The sequence below is a fragment of the Rhamphochromis sp. 'chilingali' genome, assembly GCF_963969265.1.
Source record: "Rhamphochromis sp. 'chilingali' genome assembly, chromosome: 2".
Lineage (NCBI taxonomy): Eukaryota > Metazoa > Chordata > Actinopteri > Cichliformes > Cichlidae > Rhamphochromis > Rhamphochromis sp. 'chilingali'.
In genome coordinates, this window is record NC_137930.1 from 44250369 (window position 1) to 44276798 (window position 26430).

The following is a 26430-nucleotide window of genomic DNA, read 5'->3' on the forward strand; positions in this document are numbered from 1 at the left end:
CAGTTAATAATACAACAGCTTCTTGCCATTTTTGTGTTTCTTTTTATCGCTGTATAACTGATTTCAATTGAAAGTCTGTGTGCGCTAGTACCTCTTGCCACGAGTTCCCAGAATCCTTTGCGGTTCTACCCGTGAATGACGTCACATTTTCAATCTCTATATAATATGCATGTTAAATTTTATATTTGGGGTGAAATATCAAGTCTTTTCAAGTAAACCGGTTCAAGTCCAATAGCTAGGTTTCATTTGACGTAGACGTGACGTCGACGTAAAGCGCGAAATTTGACTGGCGGTCGGAAGTGAAAAAGATAAGCGCAAAATCACAGACAGACAGTACACAAAATGCCTATGTCCTGTTGTGTTTACGGATGCTCCAGTAGGTCGACCAGAGAAACTGATAAACGGTATTTTAGGGTACCAAAAATAGCCCATCGAAGAGGAGAAAAATGGAAAATTCTAACCGAAAAACGTAGGAAAAAATGGATTTTAAATTTACGTTTACAGTCGGGAGGAGCAGAGTCTGCCAATGCCCGTGTCTGCAGCGACCACTTCGTCAGAGGTAATGTTATGTTTGCAAACGAACTTATTAGCATTAGGTTGTCGTTAAATTCTCGTTTACTTAGTGCTTTTAAGTTAGTAGTCTAATATTGACTTGATTGGGACTATAGGCTGCCCAAGTGCTTTGGATGACGAAGAGTCGGAGGACTGGGCTCCGACGGTCAATCTCGGCTACGAATGAAAACCCAGATCGGAATCAGTTCTCAAACGAGAGAAAAGAATGAAGCTTAAGGCAGAACAGCATCGATGTGCAGAGGCGATTTTGGATATGCAACAGACGGCTGAGAGCCCGGATTTGAGCCTAGTGACAGTGGAGAACAGGCTACTAACCCTGCCATACAATTGCAATGAGCTGCAATCACTTCTCCATCCTCCTTTGCAATTACCCAAGTCTTCAGAGGTGTCTCGTTAGACCGCTGAGAATGGTTTACCTTGAAACAAACAACTGTCACTCTAACGAAGTCCTAAGGATGTGGCATGTTTGTTGACGTTAAAGCCGCTACCGCTAACTGTTAGCGTGTTTAAGATAAAGCAATATAAGAACAAACACTCACCCTTGCAAACACCAAACTGTATCCATCACGGAGACGTTTTGTTCCAAGGTTGTGGACCCACCCGCTGACAAAAAAATTGTACGCCTCCAGACTCTTGAAAGCTTTCATTTGCTGCCTAGTGTAGTAAGAAGTCTGGAGGACCAAGTAGTTGGTGATATCCACAGCCTCGATAGTAGGCAAATCCTTTACTTCTGTGGTGTATTCGGACATTTTCAAAGAATACGGATCACGTCCGATATATTTTTTAACTATCTGTTTATATCTCTCCCGAGAAACGGGGTCTAAAGTTGCACAATAGCTGCTCTCCTGACTCTCCACAGTGTCCTCCATGTTTACTTCCGCCCTCCACTCAAAAATCGCGCTGCCTCCGCACGTCATCAGAACCACGTGACCGCAACCCAACTATTCAAGTCCCAAGTCATTGGTGTAAAAGTCCAAGTCAAGTCACAAGTCTTAGAACATTTTTTCAAGTCAAGTCTAAAGTCATAAAATTAATGACTCGAGTCTGACTCGAGTCCAAGTCATGTGACTCGAGTCCACACCTCTGACAAGAAAACACAAGGCATTCAAATGCAATCTCTCATCTGTAATTAGCTTCGGTTCCCTTTCCCCTTGTTACACTGGGTGTATACATTGTCTCAGTCTTCCTTTTGCTCTTGGTCATGTTCTCCCTTCTAGCTGTGTCCTTCCTTCTCGTGTGTTAGGGTTAGAAGAGTTTTTGGTTATATACTTTTGCTTCTGACCTGTTTTGTTTTTCATTGTGTTTTTATAAGGCCTTTGCAATAAAACTATTTTTTAGTTTTATGCCTTGTCCTCCAGGTCCTGCCTGCCTGCCACACAGAAAAGTTTGACAGTTTGTCCACTAGGAGTTCGAAAAAACGTGTTACTTTAAAATTCAACACTTTTTTCTTTTTTTAACCTATCTGATTAACTAGGAACAGTCTGTAAACCCATATGGAAAAAAAATAGTAAAAACTTATAAAAGACTTGCATAAGATGTGGCCTACTTCATATAGTAAATCATATAAGGCATATATGATTTACTCATGAAAGTGGCCACTTTCTCATTACTTTCATATATTATTTTAGTAAGTATCCAAAACATACATGTTTCATTTATATAATTTTTCAAGGGATCTTATATCTGTTTTCACTCTTGTATGCTTTTCATACACAACAGATACAAACTTTATAAGATTTATATATATCTTTTCCATATGGGAAGCTATAATTATCAAAATTTAAGATGCACATAGCCAGACTAATGATTGAAATTATAATCATAGCAATAGGAGTAAATTTAAAACAGGAAAAGCTGGTGCATTCAAGTGTAAAATGGAGAATAAAAACAACAACACTGATGTTTTTAGTGCCCTAAGTTATCATTTAAGTCTATCAAAGTTGATGAACAGCATTTAATTTAATATTTGCAACTTCAATATAATCTGTGTACACTAAGTAAAAACACAGCAGCAGCTTTTTTATGTTACCCTACAAATGGCCAAAGTGTTGAGTTTGTCCTTTAAATGTGTATTAGGATAACATTAGGCTTCACTCTCTTACTCTAACATGCATCTCACAACCTGAATTAGAAAACAACATGGTCATTCCCATTATCTAAACAAGCTTCTCTGTAAGCTGGTTCAGCTCGCACACAAAAACAAACAGAATGGTAATTCTAGATTGCAATCAACGACAGACAGATAGAGAATCCATGCATGCAGGGGAGGATGTCAGGGAAGACGACAAGCTCACCTGTGGAAAGCATCTGTCAGGTAATTTGGCTGAAAGCTGCTTTTATCTGAGCATGTGAGTGTGATGTGTTTCTGTTGCAGTGCTACACTTCAAACAGAATACTTTCATTTTCATTAACCCCCCTAATTTATCCATTAACAAAACATTATTGATGTGTTTTAATCATATTATAGTGGAGTGGAAAGATTAAATGATTTCAATATATGCACATTTTTATTGGATAGCTTGCACAGTTTAAGGGCTGTTTAGACTTTTGTAACAAAATGGAATTAATGAAATGTCTTTTCTTTATTTGGACTTTAAAAACTCCCTTCATATTCCTATGGAATTAGAAATATTAACAGATTCATTAATATTAGTATTAGTATTTGAAAACAAACAAACAAAAACAGCACCTCTGCTAAATCACTGACTGGCAATTTTTTTCAAAGAACAGAAATATTTCATATTTTAAGACACATTTAGAATCCACGTATTTATACAAATATGATTAAAAAACTGAAAAACATGTTCTCCTATTAAATTCCTACCTTACAATGACCCCATTGTTATTTTTCCTTCAGCTGTAATTAAAATACCATAAAGAAAGTATTTCTTCTTTTTAAGTCAGAGCAAAACAGCAATCAGCATGATTTCAAAGAATTGTTTTATGGCATTTTAAACACGATTGATATCTTCTAAGAATTACATTTACAATTTAAGTATAATTTGTATAATTTAAAGTGTTTTTGTACCTTTGAAAGCATTAGTCTCAACATTAAACCATTGAGAAAATCCAGTCAGCAAACTTATTTTAGCTAATTACTGAATGGTAAAAAAATAAGAAAGTGTCATAAATTAGGTTTATTAAAGGTATTTCAAGGAAAATTTTTTATCCAATGTGTAAACTCAAGTAAAAGATGGGATAGAAAGAAAATACTCCCATCCAAGCAGGCTGGGGAAAAATGCTTTGCTTTTGAATGAATTTCTTTTTAAGAGCGACACACTTGACCACATGAGTTGAGCTCAGAGGAGGTGGTGACAGACATAACAGATTATTCCTAATTAACCCAGTTAATTACAGTTAATAAGCAAATCCTCTCATAGAACATATCACACGGACACTGAAGTTTTGAACACACTGAACACATTTCCCCTCAAGTGATCTCATTCAGGATTTTACAAAAATTAAGACCTGGCTAAAGATTATACAGAAACTTACATTTAAAACTTGTTATATCAAAACAAAGAGCAAAGCTGTGAGTAAACTTCACTACATATTTGAAAAAGGAATAGAAGTTGAGTCTCCTTTAGTTTGTGCAGTTTGGCTACGTTCACACTGCAGGCGAAAGCGCATCAAATCTGATTTTTTTGACCCTATGCGACCCATATCCAATCATGGTATAATGGATTGGATTGGATTTATATAGCACTTTTCAAGGCACCCAAAGCGCTTTACAATTCCATTATTCATTCACTCTCACATTCACACACTGGTGGAGGCAGCTACAGTTGTAGCCACAGCTGCCCTGGGGCAGACTGACAGAAGCGAGGCTGCCATATCGCGCGATCTGCCCCTCTGGCCGACACCAGTAGGCAAAGTGTCTTGCCCAAGGACACAACGACCAGGACAGAGAGCCCGGGGATCGAACCGGCGACCTTCCGGTTACAGATGCGCTTCCCAACCTCCTGCGTATGACAGAGTGAATGGCACAAATCCAATATTTTCAAATCTGATCTGGGTGACTTTCGTATGTGGTACTGAATCTGATACATATCTGATGTTTTAGAAAGCGACTGCTGTTTGAATGGTCATGTCATATTAAACGTGAACATTTTATTTGTACTGTATAATCTGCAGATTCTGACAGAAATCTGTAACTATCATTTGAAGCACCGCTCCTCTCAAAAACAGCAATAAGGATCATTATTAGGTTATCTACATTATGTAAATAACAAAATAACTTAAAGCAAAAATTGGGAAACGTAAAGTCCGAAGTCTTTATATTAAGGCCATCAGTCAAACAATATTGTTTGCTCTGGGTCTAAACAGAGTGCGTTGTGTGTGACGTCTTATTTTGTGCATGCGGGCCGCTTTGAGCGGTCACACTAGAGCGCGTTTGCTGTCGCATTTTATTTGTAGTGTGAACAAGCAGACAAAAAAATCGGATTTGATCAGAAAATCGAAATTGAGCACCTGCAGGGTGAACGTAGTTTGCAGTTAGTCTGGTTGTGACAGAAACCAATTAGTAGCTGTTAACAGAGAAGAATCAATGTATTGAAAACAGTTGATGGTGAAGTCGTTTTTATCTTTCAGAATCAGAATCAGAATACTTTATTGATCCCTGGGGGAAATTATTTCAGTCTCCTGACACAAACGGATGCAACCACAAAGACCATAAAGCTCCTGATTTCAGCTGATTTGCATCCGCAGGACTGAGGAGCTCAATGTCCAGTGAGTGACAAAACCCCCCCAAAAAGGAGTGTTTCTTGGTTTGGAGCAGAAATACAGCTTTACCCTGTATTCATGTTCCAGACTCTGTTAACTAGTTTTTATCTTCTGACTTTTAGCAACGCATCTGGAAACAGCCTTGAGTTTGCACATGAAATCCAATCATAAACTAATTTCATTTTCAGTGCAAGCAGTCCTGTTACAGAAGAGATCACAGTTCAGGGGAAATTGGAGGCCAAGTCAACAACTCAAACTCATTGCTGTGCTACTAAAACCATTGCCGGAGCTGGTTCAGAAGAAAAATGCTGTGACTGCAATGATCAGGATTATAAACGAGAATTCAGGAGAGTGATGGCTTATACCGAAATAGCTTAATACCTATCTATAATCACTAATTACATGAGGCTAAATCATTAAGTCACTCATCACTGCATGATTCAGTGTTGTCCCTCTGGTAAAGCTAAAGTTACTTTTTCCTCATCCTCAAAGTCGGAAATAAAGTCCCTGGTGTCTCGCTCATCAGTCTGTACAAGTGAGAACTGCACCTACGCAGTTCTGCTCATTCATCTGTGCCACACAGCATGTGTTATAGTGGATGGATAGTGCCAAATTAATGAAGTGCAAAGATGACACCCATCCCCTTGAGCTTTACCACTGTTAGGTAGCAAGGCTCTTTGCACACAATACAGTTCCATCAGTCTTCAGAATAAGAAGGTTTGATACTCACATACCACTCAACACTCATGTTGGTACAATTTAGTCTTTCAGCACTTTACAGCACTGACAAAGATACTACGCACACACACACACACGCACACACACGCACACACGCACGCACGTACGCACTATTAGATTATTCTGTTATTATAGGTTACCTTATATATGTAATCAAAGTAGTTGAATTAGAATACTGCTGTAGATCACATTATACCCTTTAATATAGAGTGTGTGAGCTGTATGTAGTGTAGTTCTCATTATACTTTTGAGTTAACAGAACATATTCACATATTAGTTCATTAGATAAATGTGCATCACTCTGTATCCTTGATCTGCTGGGAATGTGTTACACTGTTTTCTTGACATGCTTAATTGTTGAATCATGAAGAGAAGGTTGTAAGCAGGAGACTCTGTGTCTAAAGACAGGGGAGATAGATAGACCACATTCCACACCCCCACCTTACAGAAAGCAGAGAAACAACTGCCGAGGTCATAACTTAGGCGCTGTAACAGAGAAAAAATGTGATGTTTTGGCTTTTACGACTAGCTGGGGGCCACTAGAGACTATAAAAAGCTGAGCAACCCGTCACCATTTTGAGACATGTGCCTGACCCTCTGGTAGCATCTCTCCCGTCCGGACGTTGTAATGCTCTGACTGTTGAATTGTATGGAAATAAATGATTGTTGATTGAGCATTGATACACCGAGTATTGTCCTTCCTTCAGCCCAAAGATTCAAAGAATTGGGAGAATTCAACAGCACGCACGCACACACACACACAATTAAGACTGCTGACCTGCCAACTCAGCTGTTTTGTCTGTGTGATGATGCAGCTCCAAAACTCAATCTGGAACTTCTAATAAAATCTTTTGAGATCTGCCCGACAGCAGCAGCCTGATCAAAGCTCAGGTAACATTATCAGGGAAGCAGTTGGAACACTGCAGCTTTTTCTAGAGTGCTGACATTGCCTTCTGCTGTTTTACTTCTATCTCCAGCTGGAGGTACTCTGTTTGTTTGTACTTAGCCAAACACCTCCACAAATGCTGTTTTGCGTGTCAGACAAGTTTTTAAGGGATTTAGCCGATAGTGCACCTCTGCTGAGTGTCTCCCTGCAGTCCTGATTCAGGGCTTCTCATGTAACAAACAGCTGCATGAGACATGGAACGAGAACAAAAACTCATTTCAGATCAGATTCACTATCAGTTAATGAGTCCAAATTTTATGCAATCATTTTGTTTGTCTTCAGAACCTAAAAAAATAAATAAATCCTTATTCGTAATTTTTTGGTGAGAGTTTAGTTCACTGGGTGAGCAGGTACAATATGCCTTAAGGCCAAAGTAGAAGTGGCCCAGGCTGAGTCTGGGGCCTTTTGTTTTGTGTATTCCCCTGCTCTCTCCTCCTCTTTCCTCTCTGCACTCCTGGTTAGGAGTGCTGAGTGCTAATGGTAGTCCCAAGCAGATTTCTTCTGTTTGTCTTTTGGGATAAAAAGCAAACTGTTGTCTTTTCCAATGTAAGGTTGTTTTTTTAACTAGTGTTTTCCAAATCTGGGCCTTTGCAGGATTATCATGGTTTTATCTGTATTCAAAACAAGTCAGCTGGTCTGGGCCTTAAAAAGAAAAAAAAAAACAACAACACCACCACCAACAAAAAAGAATCTAGAAAAGCATTTTTTTTTATTGCTATGACATTTTAGCTTCATATATCAAACTTTTTCAAATTTTTTCATAATTTTTTTTATATAAATTGAAAAAATGTCATTAAAGCATGAAATATAAAAATATACTTTTCATAAATTGCCACTTGCAGCTGTGTTCTGCAAGATTAAGATTTTATTAGTGTGTACTCAAATATTGGACCTTGCACGGCTGCAAATTTCTGAACACATTTCCTAAAATCAGGGAATGTAACAAATGGAAAGTACCTGTTTTTTATTTCCTGTTTTAGGCCTCTGAAATCAGAGTGAGTGCAGGAAAACATTAGATTTCCATGATGTGACTTTAGGCTGCCACTTTAGGGAGAAGATTACTGCATGTGTTCTGGTATGAAGAAACAAGTGTTTATAAGGCAAAAACGTGTTTTCTTTAATTTGTGTATTGAGAACATCATCAAGGAAGTAAATTATTAGTTTTTCCCAGTCAAATCTGCTTTGGCTAAAATCATACATCAGCTTCAAACTACTAAAGTATTAAAAAAAAAAAGGAAAATATATGTCTTCAACCCATAGCTGGGTCACAGAGGTAAATGAAAATATATGATTAAGAAGAAAAGGAAAGGAAGAAGAAGAGAAATGATTTGTGTATCCTATCTATTAACGTCACATGTGTGATGGTGTTCTCATGCAATAGTGTTATGGGCTATTGGTGCAATGGTGCATTGTGTGAATAAATGTCATTGTACATTGATAATGACAAAGACAAAGATACCTGTACATTTCTTGGGACTGCCAGGTCTCTTGCCATGCATGCCCAGTTTACAGCTAAAGTTTTCCTCCCAGAACTCAGCAAACCATATGTTCCTGCGGTTATTGGACAAAGAGCGACTCTTGAAGTAACGGTCAAATGCTACCAAAAGAAGGAAAACATAATTAAAATCAGGATTTCTTTCAAAACATCCTGAAAATCTGGTCAAGTCAAGGTTGTTTCTGGCCTCACCATCCACAGATGCCCTCTTAGGAAGGATGGTGATGGCGCCTTCGGCTACCCGCTCCTGCTGGACTACCGGAGAGATCTTGGACCCCCAGCTGTCGGATCCCACCCACAGGAAGTGACCTGTCAGATTGTTGCTTTTTGCTGCATCCAGGATTCTCCTTTTAGCATCACAGGTGACGGATGAGACAGTCAAAGGGGAGAAGAGGGAGCCAATTCTCATTCAATATTTTATTCGTATGTAGCATGAACATGCAGCGTAAAAAGACATCAAGAAAGTATACGCACAAGACATACACAACCAAAGCACCACAAAACAAGACGCTGCAGATCTTTCATGCTTGATGCCTAAAAACTGTCTTCATCTAAACTAAAACTACTAAAAAAATAAATAAATAAATAAATAAAATAAAACTATTCCCTCTACTCGGAAATAAAAGAATTTCCCAGATGAAGCTGTTTGTTAAACAACCATTGTTATTAATGTAATTTACTGGTTATTTAAATTGTTATTTTACAAAGAAAGAAATGAGGAAATAATGTTTGTAGTTAATTATTAACGGAATAATTTAAGTTTATTTATTTTAATTTTTTGTGTAAAAAAAAATTGCTTTATGAATAATTTAATGTATGGCAGCTGGTAATTAACAAGTATTTTCTCACTCCAAACCCTTTTAACATACTAGATAGCATACATCCTCCATACATCCTATAACTGCTTATTTAGTTCAGATTTGTGCTGGAGTCTCCTGCAGCCCCCACACCATCTGGTTTCCCATCTTTCTTAGACTGGTAACTGGTCCATGGTGTACTTTGCCTTCCACACTATCACAAAGTAGAAAAGCACAGTTGTCTACTGTGCAAACTGCAAACCAGCAGCCAATTATGCCCTACAAGGATTTGTGAAGCCTGGCAGCATGACTGGCAGCCAGGTAAAAAGGTGGCAAATGCTGGTAGACCTCAGGAAAGACCTGGTCTTTATGAGAAAGGTCTTGACAACCACTCTCTGATCTGATTTCGCCATGTGGTAAAACCAACAACCTTTATTTGTCACATACACAATTATACAGAGTACAACATGTAGTGAAGTCCGAGCTGCAAACAGGCTGCAGACCTAGCCGCGCCCATTGCAGGGCTTGGTTTTTTAGCATGGGGGTCTAGCCAGGACTCTTACTGGATAAAGGGTGGGAATCAAACTTGTGACTCCCGCTCCAAATGTGTGTAGTCATACCACTACACTATCCAGCTGCAGGTACATAGTGGAGAAGAGGGTTCTGCTCATTGAGCTGACCATCACTTGGGAGGGGGGAGTGACAGCAGCCCATAAAAGGAAAGGTGTCAGTTTTTGGCGGTATGCCTCTTTCTGTCATGAATCGGCTGTGGCAGGCAGGGTGTAGGGCCCAGAATGAAGGCCACTCAGACAGAAGCGTAAACTCAAAGAGGCTGCTTTTATTCCAGTAACAAAAAAAACTCCATAAACGATAAACTTCCAAAAACCGAAACTAAACTAGAAACTAATACTAAACAGTAAGAAACCTGGAGACGAGGCACACAGAGGGAAAACCAAACAGCATGAGGGGACGACACGACACTGACTGAGAGAAACACAGGGCTAAAATACACTGAGGGATAACGGGGGAATGGGACACAGGAGGAGAGCACACCTGGGAGTAATCAAACACAATAAGACCAGAGGAAGCCAAACTAGACAACAAAGTAAAACAGGAAACACAACACATAGACGCGGATTTGACAAGGAGAGACAGCTGACAGGGGGACACAGAGCATCCATGGAACACAGAGAGAAAAACCAGAATACTAAGAATGCTAACATAGAAACCAAAATACTAGAAATAATAAATACTGACAAAATCAAAGTTCAATAACAACGCAAACTCGAAACACTGGGTCACTGACCCATGACCGTGACACTTTCATGCATCATTTCGATAGAGGATACACACGTGCATCCTCAGTGATAGCTCTTCCATTAAGCTTTTGTCTCTTTTTCTAAGTTTTAGACTCTTCCAATACTTTTGTTTTTCATGTTTGTCCTGAATCAGCTTAAAATTAAACCTGACTTTTTGTTTGTTATCCCTGCTTATCAAAAAGATGAGCTTCAGGCTTTTATTAAGATTTAGATCTGCAATTAGTGAATGGGTAAGACATTTTCATGTCCTACTCATGTTAATGCACATGTAAAAATATTTTATTTTATACTAATGGCTGGCCCAGTTATGTGAACACATTCCTACAGTCATACTCAAGTCTTTCATCATGTTTAAGTAAAGAAATTCTTTCAACATTTACAGTATAGTTTTTCCCCTTTTTTGTACTAGTAGTACCATAAAATCATATAATCATAATAAAGTACAAATTAAATAGGACCTTGGAATACATGTTAGATGCACAAGAAATAACCTTTTTCTTTACCGAATGTCGTCTTCATTGGCGAACATGATGACAGCGCGGGCATTGGGTGTCTCCACTAAACGGAGGATTATCTTATCAAACTCTCCAGGTCTCGGCTCACGAGGAATTTTCAGAGATTGAGCAATGCACACCCCTCCTGAGAGTGACAGAGGGAGAAAAAACAAATATTTAACTAGAAAAATTTGCATTTCCTGCGAAAATGCAGTGTGGATGCTTTAAGCTGAAGCTGTCTGCAAAAACTAGCTGAAAAAGCTGAAAAGTTGCAGAAATTGTAAAAACTTTGCAGAAGCAAAAGAAGTTTGCTAAAATGTAATAACTTAGCAGAACTGCAATATCTTAGAGGAAACATAATACTTGGCAGAAATACAATAGCATAGCAGAACTTAGCAGAAATATTGTGATTTACCAGAGACACTGTGATGAACTATGAATATTGTAATTTTAAATTAATACTATGTTTTAGCACAAATACTATAATTTGACAGAAATACTATCATTTGGCAGAAATACTATGTTTCAGCACAAATACTCTGGTTTAGCACAAATATTATAACATAGCATAAATACAATTATATAGCAGAAATGCTATATTTAGAAAGAAAAATATAATATAGTAGAAATAGTATGATTTAGCAGAAATACTGTATTTAGCACAAGTACCAAAAAGTAGCAGAAATACTATGATTTAGCAGAAATACTATGATTGAGCAGAAGTACTAAGATGTAGTAAAAGTACTTTGATTTAACAGAAATACAATTATAGAGGAGTAATACTTTAAAATGGGAGAAATATTGATACACACACACATACACAGAGCCTAAAGGGAAAAGTATTTGTGCCATGGAGTGTTAAGAATGTGAGGTCCATATTAGAAAAGCTGGTAAAATCATAACAGTTTGCAGAATTGTAATAAATGATGAATATGAATTACTAGTCTGTGACAGTGTATTAATTTGTAGGGAAAAAAACATGTTGATCAAGGTGGAATCGAACCCACGATCTTTGGCTTGCAGACCCGTGTCATTACCAACTGCGCCACTGGGAAAGAGAGGAGCCGTCTTGAAAAACAGGGTGATGAGGAGTCAGAATTAGATCGCGGTGAGAGGCGAAAAACGCAGTTTTTTGGAGTTACAAAACGTTGTGTAACTCAAAAACTAGGTGGACTAGAGGCATATTTCTTGTGCTGGGTGAATCAGCGGACTTTGGTGTACTTTGACTGCGATTTTCATTGCTCTTTGTACAACCGTCGCTGAGATATGACGAGAGAGGAAACGGAAGACCTCAGACATGATTGGCTGGCTGGGAAGCCGTGCAGGCCCTGATATGTGATATGTGTCTGAGTTCGCACAGAGGATTGGCTGCCTGGCAGAAATATATAGAAATAGTATGATTAAGCATAAATACTACATTTAGCAGAAATACTATATTAAGCACAAATCCTATAAAAAGCAGAAATAGTATATTAAGCACAAATCCTATAAAAAGCAGAAATACTATATTAAGCACAAATCTTATAAAATAGCAGAAATAGTTTGATTTAGCACAATAGTAATAAGTTAAACAGAAAAATTGGAAAAGCAAAATGGACAGCTGAAAAAATGCTGAACATGCTGAGAGTCCCTCAAATATACTTGTTAAATGAAAAAAATCAGCAAAAAAAAAATATAACAGCCACACAATCAGAAATATGTACACAGAAGGAAACACACATGCACAGAGAGACACACACACAAGATCCAATTCAGTCAACCAGTCTAAATATATTGAATTTGAATCTTAGAATGAGATCATCCCATTAAAAGCCTTTCTCTCTCTCTCTCACACACACACGCACACGCACGCACGCACGCACACGCACGCACACGCACACACACAGGGAGAGAGAAGTAAGTTTCTAGGTCAGCCTGGGAGCTGCTGAATTTGAATCCACCAATCAGAGTGGCTGTTTACGTTTTCCCGCCAAAACAGGTGCATCTGTTTACACAGGCAGCACAGAGAGGCACAGGATTATTGCAGTCTATTTCTCATAGTGACGACTCCCCTCAAACAAATGACCATAATTTCCTAACCGTAGGGGCTAGAGCGGTCATTCTTACACCGTTTTGTTCAGAAGAGATGGGGGAATCTTCCAGTGTTAACAATTTATCATTAAAATATGAATTATTAAAGATATTTGACTTGTAATGCACCATAACTGAGTAGAGTGAAGCAAAAACTGCCTTGACTTGCCCTCAAACAACGCTTTGTAACTCGAAATCTATTTGGAGCATTGATATCATTCTTTCACCGTAAGAGACAGCAGGCTTTGGTGAACAGTCATGGAAATTTTCAGGTCTCTGTGGAAATCCAACAAAAAGTTATGACGAGAGAAAAAAGTGGTTCATTTCCAGAGTTTGAAATCTGAAGAAATCTGTGCGACGGACGAATTTCCTACCCTCAAACAAGTCCAACTCATTTCAGAACGGTAATAGGTGAGAAAGAAATTCTTGAATTGTGAGCGTCAGGAGTGTCTGAAGATATACCGGGACAAGCCTCATGTCTTAAAGTCGCTTCGTTAAGGAGATATGACGATTCAAATATGCCTCTCATTACAGAAATCCAGCGATGATTTTGAACAAGCTCTCCATTGACTTTCTATGCAGAGTTTTGAGAGTTTGTGTTGGTCTGAGGAGATTTGCCAAAATTCTATAAATCCCACAACAATGATAGTGACATTTCCTGAAAGCCAGCAAAAATACCTACGTTTTGATGTATAATTTGTGGAAGTTGAGTGAAAATTGAGCAAGTAGCAAACAGTTGTTCGGACATGAAGAGAAGACTGCAAAAGCTTCAGTGGCACACTGGAAGCCAAGAGCATAGCAACCATAACAACGCATGTATTTTGTGAAAAATCACAATTGTGCAACTCAAAACTTTAAGAGGCATAAAAGTAAAACGGTAAAAGATTTGAAAAAGCTGAATCACACATGAATAGCCCAATAATTTGTGAACATTTTAAAGTTTGAATGCTTGTTCTACGTGAAAATATGAGGAAGTAGTTAAGTTTCAGAAACAAGCAAATTTTAGCAGAATTGCAGAAGTTTCCCATTCATTTCAATGGGACAAATTAAGCTTAATATTTTAAAAAGTATAATAGTGAAAAATACCAAAAGACATAGCACACATTAGCAGAAATAGCAGAATAGTTTAAAATTTGAACGGTGAAAATCGGCTGAAAATTGCGGAAGTAGTTAAGTGCCAAAAAGTGTACGGAAGTCCCAAGAGGAACTCAATAGTGTGGATGCTTAAAGCATCCACACAATAAACAAGACTGAGACTGCTAGGGCTAGCCTCATTTTAACCTTCTGAGGTGGTAATTATTACAAAACAATTCTATTACAGTCTTAAAGTCTACTCATGTATATTCATATAAGGACATGATGTGATTTCTTTTTAACTCTGTCCTGTCTGGCAGCTTTCACAATTAGAATTATGATCTGAATACACTGTTGTTCGTGTGCTACTTTTATCTTTTTAGTTAATCATTTCTTTTCAGTGTTATTTCATTTATTACTTTATATGTGTTGTATGACAATGTGAACAAAATGAAAGAGAAAAGAATAATAATAGGAAGAGGAGAGAAAATATTGGAAAATGTAATAAAATAAAGGAGCACAAACAGAAAAGAATGATGATTTGCCAACTATTGCACCTATACAACCCAAATTTATTTTATCTTGGTCAAATTTTTACTCTGATACTCACATATGACAGCACATGAATCATCACACTTTTATCTGCTGTCAGTGAAACATATGCACCAATGTGATTCTGCATTTCCTTGTATTAATACATCTTAGATTATTTGTGAATCATTTAACATCCCTTGAATCATCCTTAAAATTTGTTTAAAGATTTCTTACATTTAGTTTTTCATGTATGATTTTTAATTTGTTTTTTTACTCTTTCAGTCTGGATACTGCTGCCGGGAAGACCTGGGTCATGAATAAGTCTTCCCGGCATGACAGTGACCCAAAACCCACTGCTAAGGCAACAAGAGAACTGCAATAGAAGAAGCACATTAAGGGCACTGAGTGGCGTAGTCAGTCTCCAGGCCTCAGTCCTATAATAATCTGTGGAGGGAACTGAAGCTTGGAGTTACTTAGTGGCAGCCAAGAAAACAGAACAATATTTTTGATAGATTACTCAGTGATTAATTCCAGCTCAGTAGGGGTGCAATGATCAGCTGCATGTGTGATACTGTGAGATTTATCTACAGCCAAGCAAACAAATATGGAGAATAAATAATTAATTTACTTGAATGTATCAGTTCTTTCAAATCAATATTATCTGTACTTTATATTAAATAAATAGTTGTTTCCCATATCTTCTTAAACAAAGACTTGTTAAACAATTTGAAGAGAGAGGAACAGTGTCACCTGTTAAAGCTAAGCTCAGAGCTGCAGAGAGAAAGGTGGAGATAAAACATTTAAGACCCTGCTGTCATTATCATTAACAACAAGTTGAAAGGGCATTTACTCTTTCTCCCCAGACTGCTTCAATCAGACTAAAACCTCCATTCTTAACTCAGTTCTGCACTACACAGACCCATCAGCACATCAGATTGGAGATGCTGTCTGTAATTTAAGGAATTATGTTTTCGAGGGTTTAAAGGTCATGGTACTGACAGTGTGACTGCAGATGCTCCATCTCACATTTTAGTGAGAGCACATCTTGTCATTCAACTAAAATCTGCTTTTCTTCACACTTGAATAAAATTGAGGATTTGTTAACAACAGTTGTTTTTGTTTCCAATTTGTTCTTTACATGCAATTTGTATTCTTCTGCAATGATAACAACTACAGAAATGTCATTTTAAGTTAAAAGAACTATTCAGCGTGCTGTTCAGTAAAGTTAACTAGTGCTCATTTGAATACAAAAAACAAGAGCTGGTATGAGCATGTAATAATGTTCTCTACGTTGTAAGCTACTAATATTTCAATGTGAAAATTTAGATAAGACACCGATCCTGTTCATAATTTTTATGGACAGGATATCTAGGCGTAACCAAGTGGCGGAAGGCTTTCACTTGGGTGGTCTCAGAATATCATCTATGCTTTTCGCAGATGATGTGGTTCTGTTGGTTTCATCGGGTGATGGCCTCCAGCTCGCCTTGGAACAGTTCGCAGCCGATTGTGAAGCAGTGGGAATGAGAATCAGCACCTCCAAATCTGAGGCCATGGTCCTCAGCCGGAAAAGGGTGGAGTGCCCACTCCGCGTTGGGGACGAGTTCCTGCCCCAAGTGGAGGAGTTTAAGTATCTTGGGATCTTGTTCATGAGTGACGGGAGAAAGGAGCGGGAGATCGACAGACGGATTGTTGCTGCGGCCGTAGCGATGTGGATGCTGTCCCGGTCTGTTGTGATGAAGAGAGAGCTGAGCGTAAAAGCGAAGCTCTCAATTTACCAGTCGATCTACATCTCTACCCCCACCTATGGTCACGAGCTTTGAGTAGTGGCCAAAAGAACGAGATTTCGGATACAAGCGGCAGAAATGAGCTTCCTCTGAAAGGTGGCTGGCCTCTCCCTTAGAGATAGGGTGAGATGTTCGACCATCCGGGACAGGCTCAGAGTAGAGCCGCTGCTGCTCCTTCACATTGAAACGAGCCAGTTGAGGTAGTTCGGGCATCTGACAAGGTTGCCTGCTATGCGCCCCCTGGGTGAAGTGTTCCGGCATGCCACACCCCACCGGGAGGAGGCCTTGGGCAGATCCAGAACACGCTGGAGAAATTATATCTCTCGGCTGGCCTAGGAACGCCTTGGTGTTCCCCCGGACAAGCTGTAGGAGGTGGCTGAGCAAGCCGACCCCGGATAAGTGGAAGAAGATGGATGGATGGATGGACAAAGCGTCTAACATGTGACAACATCGGTTATTCATTACAAGCCCTAATAAAACCTCAGCAAGACTCAAGCTGCAGAATATAGAGGTAACTGCAGAGATGCTATTTTTAATGCCAGGCTTTAGCTTCCCAAAACCTTTTTCTAGTGTTATTAATCGGCCAGCCAAATGCAGCGTATACATGGATGTAAGAATGAACTCACTGAGCACAAGCCATTTATTGAGGTTGACGGTCAACCATACCAAAAAAATAAAGAACAAATTAAAAAAGACTTTCCTAACAGAAACTAAACTGAGCACATCACTAGGAACTAGGACCATAGAAACATGCTCTTAAAAACGTTAACACTGTCTGTGAAGCTAGATTTAAGAAATAAGTCTTTAAAGTTGAAGTAGGGCTCCATGGTGTAAATTTACCTTTACACATGTTTCATGTCTACTTGAAGTCTCTCAAAAACTCAGTTTTCATTATCTCTTCTTTACACTTAAGTATTAATATTCTACTTTATGACAGAATAAAAGGGGGCTCTTTAGATAACACAACACTGAGATCATTGCATCATGTAGTGTTGTACATAACTTTAACTTGGGGTGTTAAACGCAACTGAGCTCCCGTTAAAACCCATCAATCATCTGTCTGTAAAACAATAATGATCCCCTTTAAAATGTTTATAATAACATGGACTTGATGTCTTTACATAGTTTAGATATTTCTACTGAGCTGCACATAAGGCTTTAACACTATACAGTGCATCCAGACACATTTTGCCATTTTAGAGCATAATTTGTGTGGTAAATTCAGTTGACTGGATATGATTTGGAAAGTCACGCTACAAGTCATGAAGTCAGACATGATATGTCAGACCATAAAACAAGCCATGAACTCCAAGAAATTGTCTCTACACCTCTGAGACAGAATTTCATCAAGACACAGATCAGGGGAACCATACAGAAACATTTCTGCAGCACTGAAAGTCTGACTGAGCACAGTGGCCACTATCGCCTGTGAATCTGGAAGAAATGTGGAACAACCAGGACTCTTTCTAACCAATCTGAGCAATTGGGGTAGATTGGGGCATTAGCCAGGGAGATGGCTAAGAACCTGGTGGTCACTCTGACAGAGCTACACTGTTGCTTTGTGAAGAGAAGAGAACCTTCTAGATGGACAAGCCTTTCTATCAATCAGGTTTGTATGGTAGAGTTGCCAAATAGATGCCACTTGTAAAGGGGACATGACAGCCCACCTGGAGTTTGTCAAAAGGCAACCGAACCACTCTAAGGCAATGAAAAACAAAATTCTCTGGTGTGATGAAACAAAGGCTGAACTTTTTGGCCTGAAAACCAAGTGTCATGTCTGGAGGAAACCAGGCACCGCTCATCATCTGGCCAATGCCATCCCTACAGTGAAGCATAATGGTGGTGACAGCATCATGCTGTGGGGATGTTTTTGGCAGCAAGAACTGGTCAGTGTCAAGGGAATAATGAAGCAGTAATGTACAGAGACATCCTTGATGATAACCTGCTCCAGAGTACTCTGGACCTTGGACTGGGGTGACGATTCATCTTCCAGCAGGACATGACCCTAAGACACAGCTAAGATAATAAACGAGTGGCTCCAGGACCACTCTGGAACATCAGCCTGATGGAGCTTTTGAACTTCTACAAAGAAAATAGGAGCGTCGAGGCTATAATTGCTGCAAAAGGTGCTTCAACAAAGCAATGAGCAAAAGCTGTGTTTACTTACCTACATGTTATATTTTTAATTTTTATTAAATTGTATTATTTGCAAGAATATTAATTTCCATTTCCTGCATAACAGGAAGAACTAGTACATTAATTGGGACTACTTTCATTAACCTACAGTTGACGCTGTGAAAAAATAGTAAGTAAAAAATAAACAACAGCATGTGTGTTCATGATGAGAAAAAGAGAATTATTTTATTAATGTCTGAGTTTTGAAAATTATAACTTCAGACATCACTTAAATCTTTTTCATTTTTTGCTGCTCCTTGCATTCTGTGTACTGAAATATGAATTGTGATATGTGAAAAACAACCTACGAATTGTATCTAATATCAGTAGTCACTGTAAACAGTAATTGTATGGAAGAAATATACTAATTGCTATTGCCATAATACGTCTTTACATTACAGCTACTGTGTGTAATATAATATGATGTTGTAAGATGCTCATCAGTGTTGGATTCATAAGAATGTGGAGGCGTTTCACATTATTCTTTACAGACATCAGTAATGAACAGAGGTGACCTTCACTCTCCTGAATCTTTCAATAAACCTCTGAGCTGATTTTATCTCTCAACAAAAGAGAAACCCAAACTCTAACATGAACAGAATATATGTGGCCTGGGCCTTTCATTGCTTCCAGTGTTTTTTATTCACCTCTTTTCTGTATGAAATGGTGAACAAGCTGCATTCATGTAACACTTCTAGTCTAATTATTTGCTTTAAGTTCTTTATACTACAAAGACAATTCACCCATTTATGCGCGCAATTGCTTTTTCTTTAAGGTCATGATGGTGAATTAGGAGCAAGTTTTGGGTTCAGTACCTTTCATAGAATGTGATGCAGCAAAAAAAAAAAAAAAAAAAAAAAAAGACAAAGGATGAACTGAAGCTCTGCCATCACGTAATGTCGCATACTGCTGTTTCTGATGTCATTTAGAAAAAAAAAAGAAAAAAAAAAAAAAGAATGTGATGCAGCTCTGAACAGTTTAATAATAACAACAGTTTACAATAGCAGCAAAAACAAAGATGAAATGTAACTGACTGTCAACACTTATGCAAAACGCATGTTTTGGATTTATTAGTTATAGTCACACTATCTAATTCTATTACTTAGGATCTTATCAGTACTGATAAGAGCACCAGAAATATGTTAATTAGCACTATATTTTTTTTTAGTATTGTATAGTTACAGCATTATTGAGCTCTTCGTGGTTTACTTAAATGCAAAACGTTTTCCTCAACCCAGTCATTTTTAGAAGTGTATATGTGAATTGTCTGATGTGAGATTTGTGAACTTTTAACCTTTTTCCAATATATAATTCAGGTTATTTGAGGGAGTATGACATTTCAGATTATTTCACAGTCATTAATCATTAGTTAAACTCTGGTTTTCTTCCACAGTGTGTCTTTTGTTGTGTCTTACTCCCGTCAGCCCCAACTGGTCATAGCAGATGGCGTCCCTGAGCCTGGTTCTACTGGTGTTAATTTTTCTGTTAAAAGGGTTTTTTTTATACAATATACAATATACAATATATACAATTTATTTAGATACAATCTAAATAAATTGTAATTAAATCAAAATGAACTGCACTGAATAGAATAGAATTGAACTGAACTGTATTGAATACATTACAGTGATGTAGAGTTGCTATGTAAGTAGCAGCTGTCTAGTGCAAACTGATCAGTTTTAATGTGTTGAGAGTGAAATTTCATGTGGCTGTACACACTTTGAAGCTGTGCTGAGTCCAACAGGCATTCACCGTTACATGAACTCCACTGGGGAGTTAGCTTTCAAAATGAGCATGGTACATTAAAAGCTCTGTGCCCTGTCATGCTGCACTGAGATGTTAAATTAGCTGTTGTGATGTTTAACCCTAACCCTGGCAATTGCCCTAATGTGGTATCAGATTCAAAGGCAGTTACAGAGTGAATGTGGTTATGCCTCTTTACATATGAAAATATAAACAAGCCTTTTACTTTGTGATGTTTGTTATGCGCCCGATGAGTTATTGCGCCAGTGACACTGGAAGTTCTAAATAAGCTTCGGTTAGTTCGCCTGAACACTTGTGTGTATTTTTTTCTTCTTTTTTCCCGTTATTGTCTCAGCGAGCAGACAAGATGGTCTGCTCGCTGGAAGCTGTACTGAATGATACACCAGATGCTACACTGTTGCAGGCGAGCTATAGGAACAAATTTAAGGACCCTAATGTTGCATATTATTTAACACATGAGACTTTAAAATGAACTACTCGATCTAAAGTAAACTCTAAATACACTCAACAAAAATATAAACGCAACACCTTTGTTACTGCTCCCATTCCCCATGGGATGGACGTAGAGACCTAAAATTCATTCCAGATACACAATATAACCATCCCTCCCAAACAGTGGTCACAAATCAGTCCAAATGTGTGGTAGTGGGCACATCTGCCATATTGAGATAATCCATCCCACCTCACAGGTGTGCCACATCAGGATGCTGATCTGACATCATGAGTAGTGCACAGGTGTACCTCAGACTGCCCACAACAAAAGGCCACCCTGGAATGTGCAGTTTTTTGTGCTATTGGGGGTCTGGGGACCCAGAACCGGTCAGTATCTGGTGTGACCACCATTTGCCTCATGCAGTGCAACACATCGTCGCATGGAGTCTATCAGATTGTCAATTGTGGCCTGTGGAATGTTGGTCCACTCCACTTCAATGGCTGTGCGAGGTTGTTGGATATTCGTGGGAACTGGTACACGCTGTCGTATACGCCGGTCAAGCACATCCCGAACATGCTCAATGGGTGACATGTCCGGTGAGTATGCTGGCCATGCAAGAACTGGGACATTCTCAGCTGCCATCTGCCCTGAACAATGTGAACCATGATTCATCCGTGAAGCGCACACCTCTCCAACGTGCCAGACGCCATCGAATGTGAGCATTTGCCCACACAAGTCTGTTACGGCGACGAGCTGGAGTCAGGTCAAGACCCCGATGAGGACGATGGGCATGCAGTTGAGCGTCCCTGAGACGGTTTCTGACAGTTTTTGCAGAAATTGTTTGGTTGTGCAAACCAATTGTTCCAGCAGCTGTCTGGGTGGCTGGTCTCAGACGATCTTGGAGGTGAACCTGCTGGATGTGGAGGTCCTGGGCTGGTGTGGTTACACGAGGTCTGCGGTTGTGAGGCCGGTTGGATGTGCTGCCATATTCTCTGAAACGCCTGTGGAGACGGCTTATGGTTGAGAAATGAACATTCAATGCACGGGCGACAGATCTGGTTGACATTCCTGCTGTCAGCATGCCAGTTGCACGCTCCCTCATTGCTTGTGGCATCTGTGGCATTTTGCTGTGAGACAAAACTGCACATTCCAGGGTGGCCTTTTGTTGTGGGCAGTCTGAGGTACACCTGTGCACTACTCATGATGTCAGATCAGCATCCTGATGTGGCACACCTGTGAGGTGGGATGGATTATCTCAATATGGCAGATGTGCCCACTACCACACATTTGGACAGATTTGTGACCACTGTTTGGGAGGGATGGTTATATTGTGTATCTGGAATGAATTTTAGGTCTCTACGTCCATCCCATGGGGAATGGGAGCAGTAACAAAGGTGTTGCGTTTATATTTTTGTTGAGTGTATTACTGAATAAGAAGAACAGACTGTTAGGCAACTGTAGCAGCTTGCTGAGGGGCTGACATACAAACAAGATCCTAATCTCAAGAAACAAGCCAAATGATAGAAACACACTTTCACATTATGATCTGCCATGACAATGTCTGAGTAATATCTGATGGGTTTACATGCCTGAAGAAGCATGTTGCAGTCTTATCAAATGAGCTTCTGTAGAGAATTAATGTCATTGTCTCATCAACTACAGTGTACTCAGTCCTCTTTTCACTTACTGTGTGTGAAAAGACTGTAGAAGACAGTCTTCTACCTACAATATTGTTGACTTCCCTCTCAGGGGGTCAAAGGTCTTAGCATCCAGCTTTATGCGACTGCTAAAAAAGAGCTTTTCTCTATTTCCTAATAATAAAGCATTTTTATTCTTAATCAAAGATGCGATATATTATCATGTTATAATAACATTATTTTTGATCAAAATGAGAAATGTAGTTTGAGTAGGTAAAATGACTATTCTAATGGCCCTGTTGTGTGTGTGTGTGTGTGTGTGTGTGTGTGTGTGTGTGTGTGTGTGTGTGTGTGTGTGTGTGTGTGTGTGTGTGGCGAATGCATAAATGGTGGTTGACAAACACAGAGTTTAAAAGGATAAAAGAAAGTATTCCCCTGGATCTGAATTAAAAAGTGAATGTTATGTGCTAAAGATAAATAGATAAATTAAAGTGGAATCACATAAACTGAATGAAACATTAAGGGAATTATATCTATATGTGATTCAGTGCTTAAATGTGATAGAATTTCTGTGTTAAGAATGAAAAAATTAACTTTTATGGATTAAAGTAGTTCAAAGTTGACATTTTGTCTTAAATCATGTAAGTCAGATTGACAGAGAGAGCATACGAGAGCAGAAAGTGTGAGTGGACATCAGATGATTGGATGTTGATAATGTGATTGGATGTCCCCATGGGTAAGGTTAAAAAGATGTGACAACCAGTGGGAAAGGGAGGTGAACAGGGGATCGACCCAGGCCAACCTGTGAACCTGCAAACTGGTTGTATATCTTTTTAAGAAGAATAAACTGTTTGCTTCGAAAGGAATGTATGAGAAAGTCTCACATATCTTATCTCAGATTTAGTGTGTGACTAGAAAAATGTATAAAAAGGATCAACAGGATCGCCTAGATGAGCACGTGCATAGACTTTCACTGTGTATGCTGTTGCTCCCCTGCAAGTATATAAACACATTAAACTTGCTGCTCATTAAAATTTCTGCTCTGCGTGTCTCACTTTTTAAGAACATTTTTCTGACAGCTATCCTCAACGCTCATTTTTACTGTGTTAGATGGTCAATTCAGAAGGAGTTTGATTTACTTCCACTGAATGCCCATGGGATGCTGCTTTCCTGTTGGGTGATTATCATGGACTTAGAACAAGAGGATGAGTGCATCTTTGGATCCAGTTGTGCTCCTACCTCTCCTCATCAAAGATAAGAAAATGCTTAGCGTTAGCTACATAAGTATAGTTTAAGTGATTTAATTATTGTTTAGTGATTTTTTACTATTTTATTTTCCTTTTGAATTAGTCCTGCAAAATTGCTATGATAAAATTTCCTGTTCCTTAAAGTCTACATTGCTGACATTCACTTTTTCACTCTTTGAGGACCACTAAAGGTAACAGTCCCTTGGGGCCTACGGTATGGACCTCTATAACCAGTCCAGATTAACAAGTGCCACGACTGAGAGGGGGGCTGCCATAACAGCTGTGACTGATGCAATGTGACCTGCAAGGCTACACAGGTTTTCTCATATCAGGGCAGGCAGGGAAGACACCTGGACATCAAGGCAGTCAGGCTGGGCGAGTCCCTTCACCCACATTGGCTCTGCATTACCTGAGAGGGGGTGGCTGTAGCTCAGGTGGTAGAGCAGAGTCCCGTCTGCTCCAGTCTGCATGGGCAAGATGCTCTGATTCATCACATTGTGAACGTTAGGTAGAAAGAGAATAGAAGAAAAAGGGCTTGTGTGAATGAGCAATGTGTAAGGCACTATATAAGAATCAGTCAATTTACCATCTAAGACTTATAGTGTAACAGATTAGGACTTTTCTTTTCTATCAGAGAGCTGAAACAGATTTCTTGTTTAGGGTTGTGGGTACTGCAGACTGACTAAATCAAACCTTGTAGTAAGTTCTTGTACTGTTTAAGTTGCCAACTTCGGGAGCAGAAGAATCCTGATTTGCATTTGTTGACCTCACCACACTATTTATATCCAGACCTGTTAAAATACAGACCTGTGGCCATAGTGTGGATGGATGCATGGATGCAGTTATTCCGTTATTTAATCAGCACTGAAAACTGATTTAGTACTGGAAGGTTTCATTTCTGGTGTCATTAGGATTCTTTTACTTTTTTCAAGTGAAGTGCACCAAAAATAAATATATTCCTCATAAAGGTTTTTCTTAATGCCGTACACCATAATAACATGGGAATGGTTGGTGATATTAAAGTCCTGTTTGTGGCACATTAGTATATGCGAGGGGGCAAACTCCTCAAGATGGGTGGTGACCATGGTGGCCATTTAGAAGTCGGCCATCTTGGATACAACTTTTGTTTTTTCAATAGGAAGAGGGCCATGTGACACATCAAACTTATTGGTAATGTCACAAGAAAAACAATGGTGTTCTTGGTTTCAACGTAACTTTATTCTTTCAAGAGTTATTTACAAGTTTCTGACCACTTATAAAATGTATTCAATGTGCTGCCCATTGTGTTGGATTGTCAATGCAACCCTCTTCTCCCTTTGTACTTGAAGGTAAAGACCCTGCAATTATAAGCTTACAACACCTGTTATTCTCAGGCAGTCTCCCATCCAAGTACCAACCCTTTCCCAGTGGGATTAATACAATTTTTAATTGTGTCTGAGGAAAGCATACGTTTAAAGGCAGTAATATTAATGATAATAATAGCAACAACAACAACAACAAGTTACGACTAAACTGAAGTGTCTTAGATGGAAAAAGTATTTTGCTGTTTTTAAAAAACAAACTGTAAAAAAAAGTTTTTAAAAAGAGTATTAAACGGCAACACCAACAGACTGTAAAATCCAAACAGTATACTTCTGTAGTAGAAACTGAATTACTGCTAATAAAGAGAACATAATCAAGAAAATTCAAGAAACAGTACATAATCACATACATACATCACAAGCAAGTAACATAAAATATATTTCTGTCTATAGAAAAATACCAATTTGCTTTTTTGATATTTACTTTACAATGTGTATATTACACATTTCACCATTCAGAAATTCACATCCTGTTTTCAATAAAAATAAGTACGGTTTATATTTGTCAAAGTGTTTTAAGTTCAAGTTAAAACATGAACAAAACTAAGCCAATCACATAAAAGCACATAAAAGGGAACCAGGAAACTACTAAGAAAACTAAACTGGAAAAATGTGAAACTAGAGATGCTAGAAAACAGTAACACCAGAGCCAAATGACACGGAGGGAAAGTGACGAATCCTCATGATACAGATGAGAGGGTGAAGTGGAAACACAGCTGGAGCAAACAAGACAAAACGAGACGGGGGAAGCAAAACTAAACATAATGCACACGGGACAAAAGACTATCACAATAAAACAGGAAACAGACTGAGACCAGCCACAGGAAACAAGGGAAACACATACTGAGACTCAGACTGACTAAATACAGGGAAGGGAGGAAGGAGACAGAGACAAGAGTTGGAAGAGATCGAGGGACAGAGAGGGAGACAGAGGCAGAGAGAGAGCGAATGGGTGAGAGACAGAGACAGAGAGTGACACCAAATTTGACATTCATTAACAGACACAATAGACTACATACTGGGGACACAGGGGAGGACACAGCAAGGACAGAGTGAGACAGACTGGACACATAAGGAAAGAGAATAAACCAGAACTAAGAACTACAATCATAACAAAACTCAGCAGCTCTCCAAAGTGAACATTAGCATCTCATTAACCCTCAAGAACTGAACAACAGACTAGGCAAACTCAAAAACCTGGGACAAAGACCCAGGCCAATGAAACTAAACTAATACACTAAGGAGCCAATCATCCCCAGTTCTTAAC

At 38.9% G+C, this 26430-nt stretch overlaps 1 protein-coding gene across 7 annotated transcripts in view; it reads right to left on the reverse strand.

The window, feature by feature from the left end:
* Positions 1 to 26430, reverse strand: part of LOC308390315 (metabotropic glutamate receptor 8-like) — a 147713-nt gene that overhangs the window by 28915 nt on the left and 92368 nt on the right. For all 7 annotated transcript variants that reach the window (XR_013970425.1, XM_080872182.1, XM_080872184.1 and 4 more), the window contains 3 exons: positions 11094 to 11229; positions 8667 to 8821; positions 8439 to 8576 (listed from right to left, as the gene is read on the reverse strand). Coding sequence is in view for 6 of the 7 variants with exons in the window: in XM_080872182.1 (XP_080728308.1) it covers positions 8439 to 8576; positions 8667 to 8821; positions 11094 to 11229 (429 nt within the window). In the remaining variant the exon portion in view is untranslated. The remainder of the gene's footprint in view (positions 1 to 8438; positions 8577 to 8666; positions 8822 to 11093; positions 11230 to 26430) is intronic.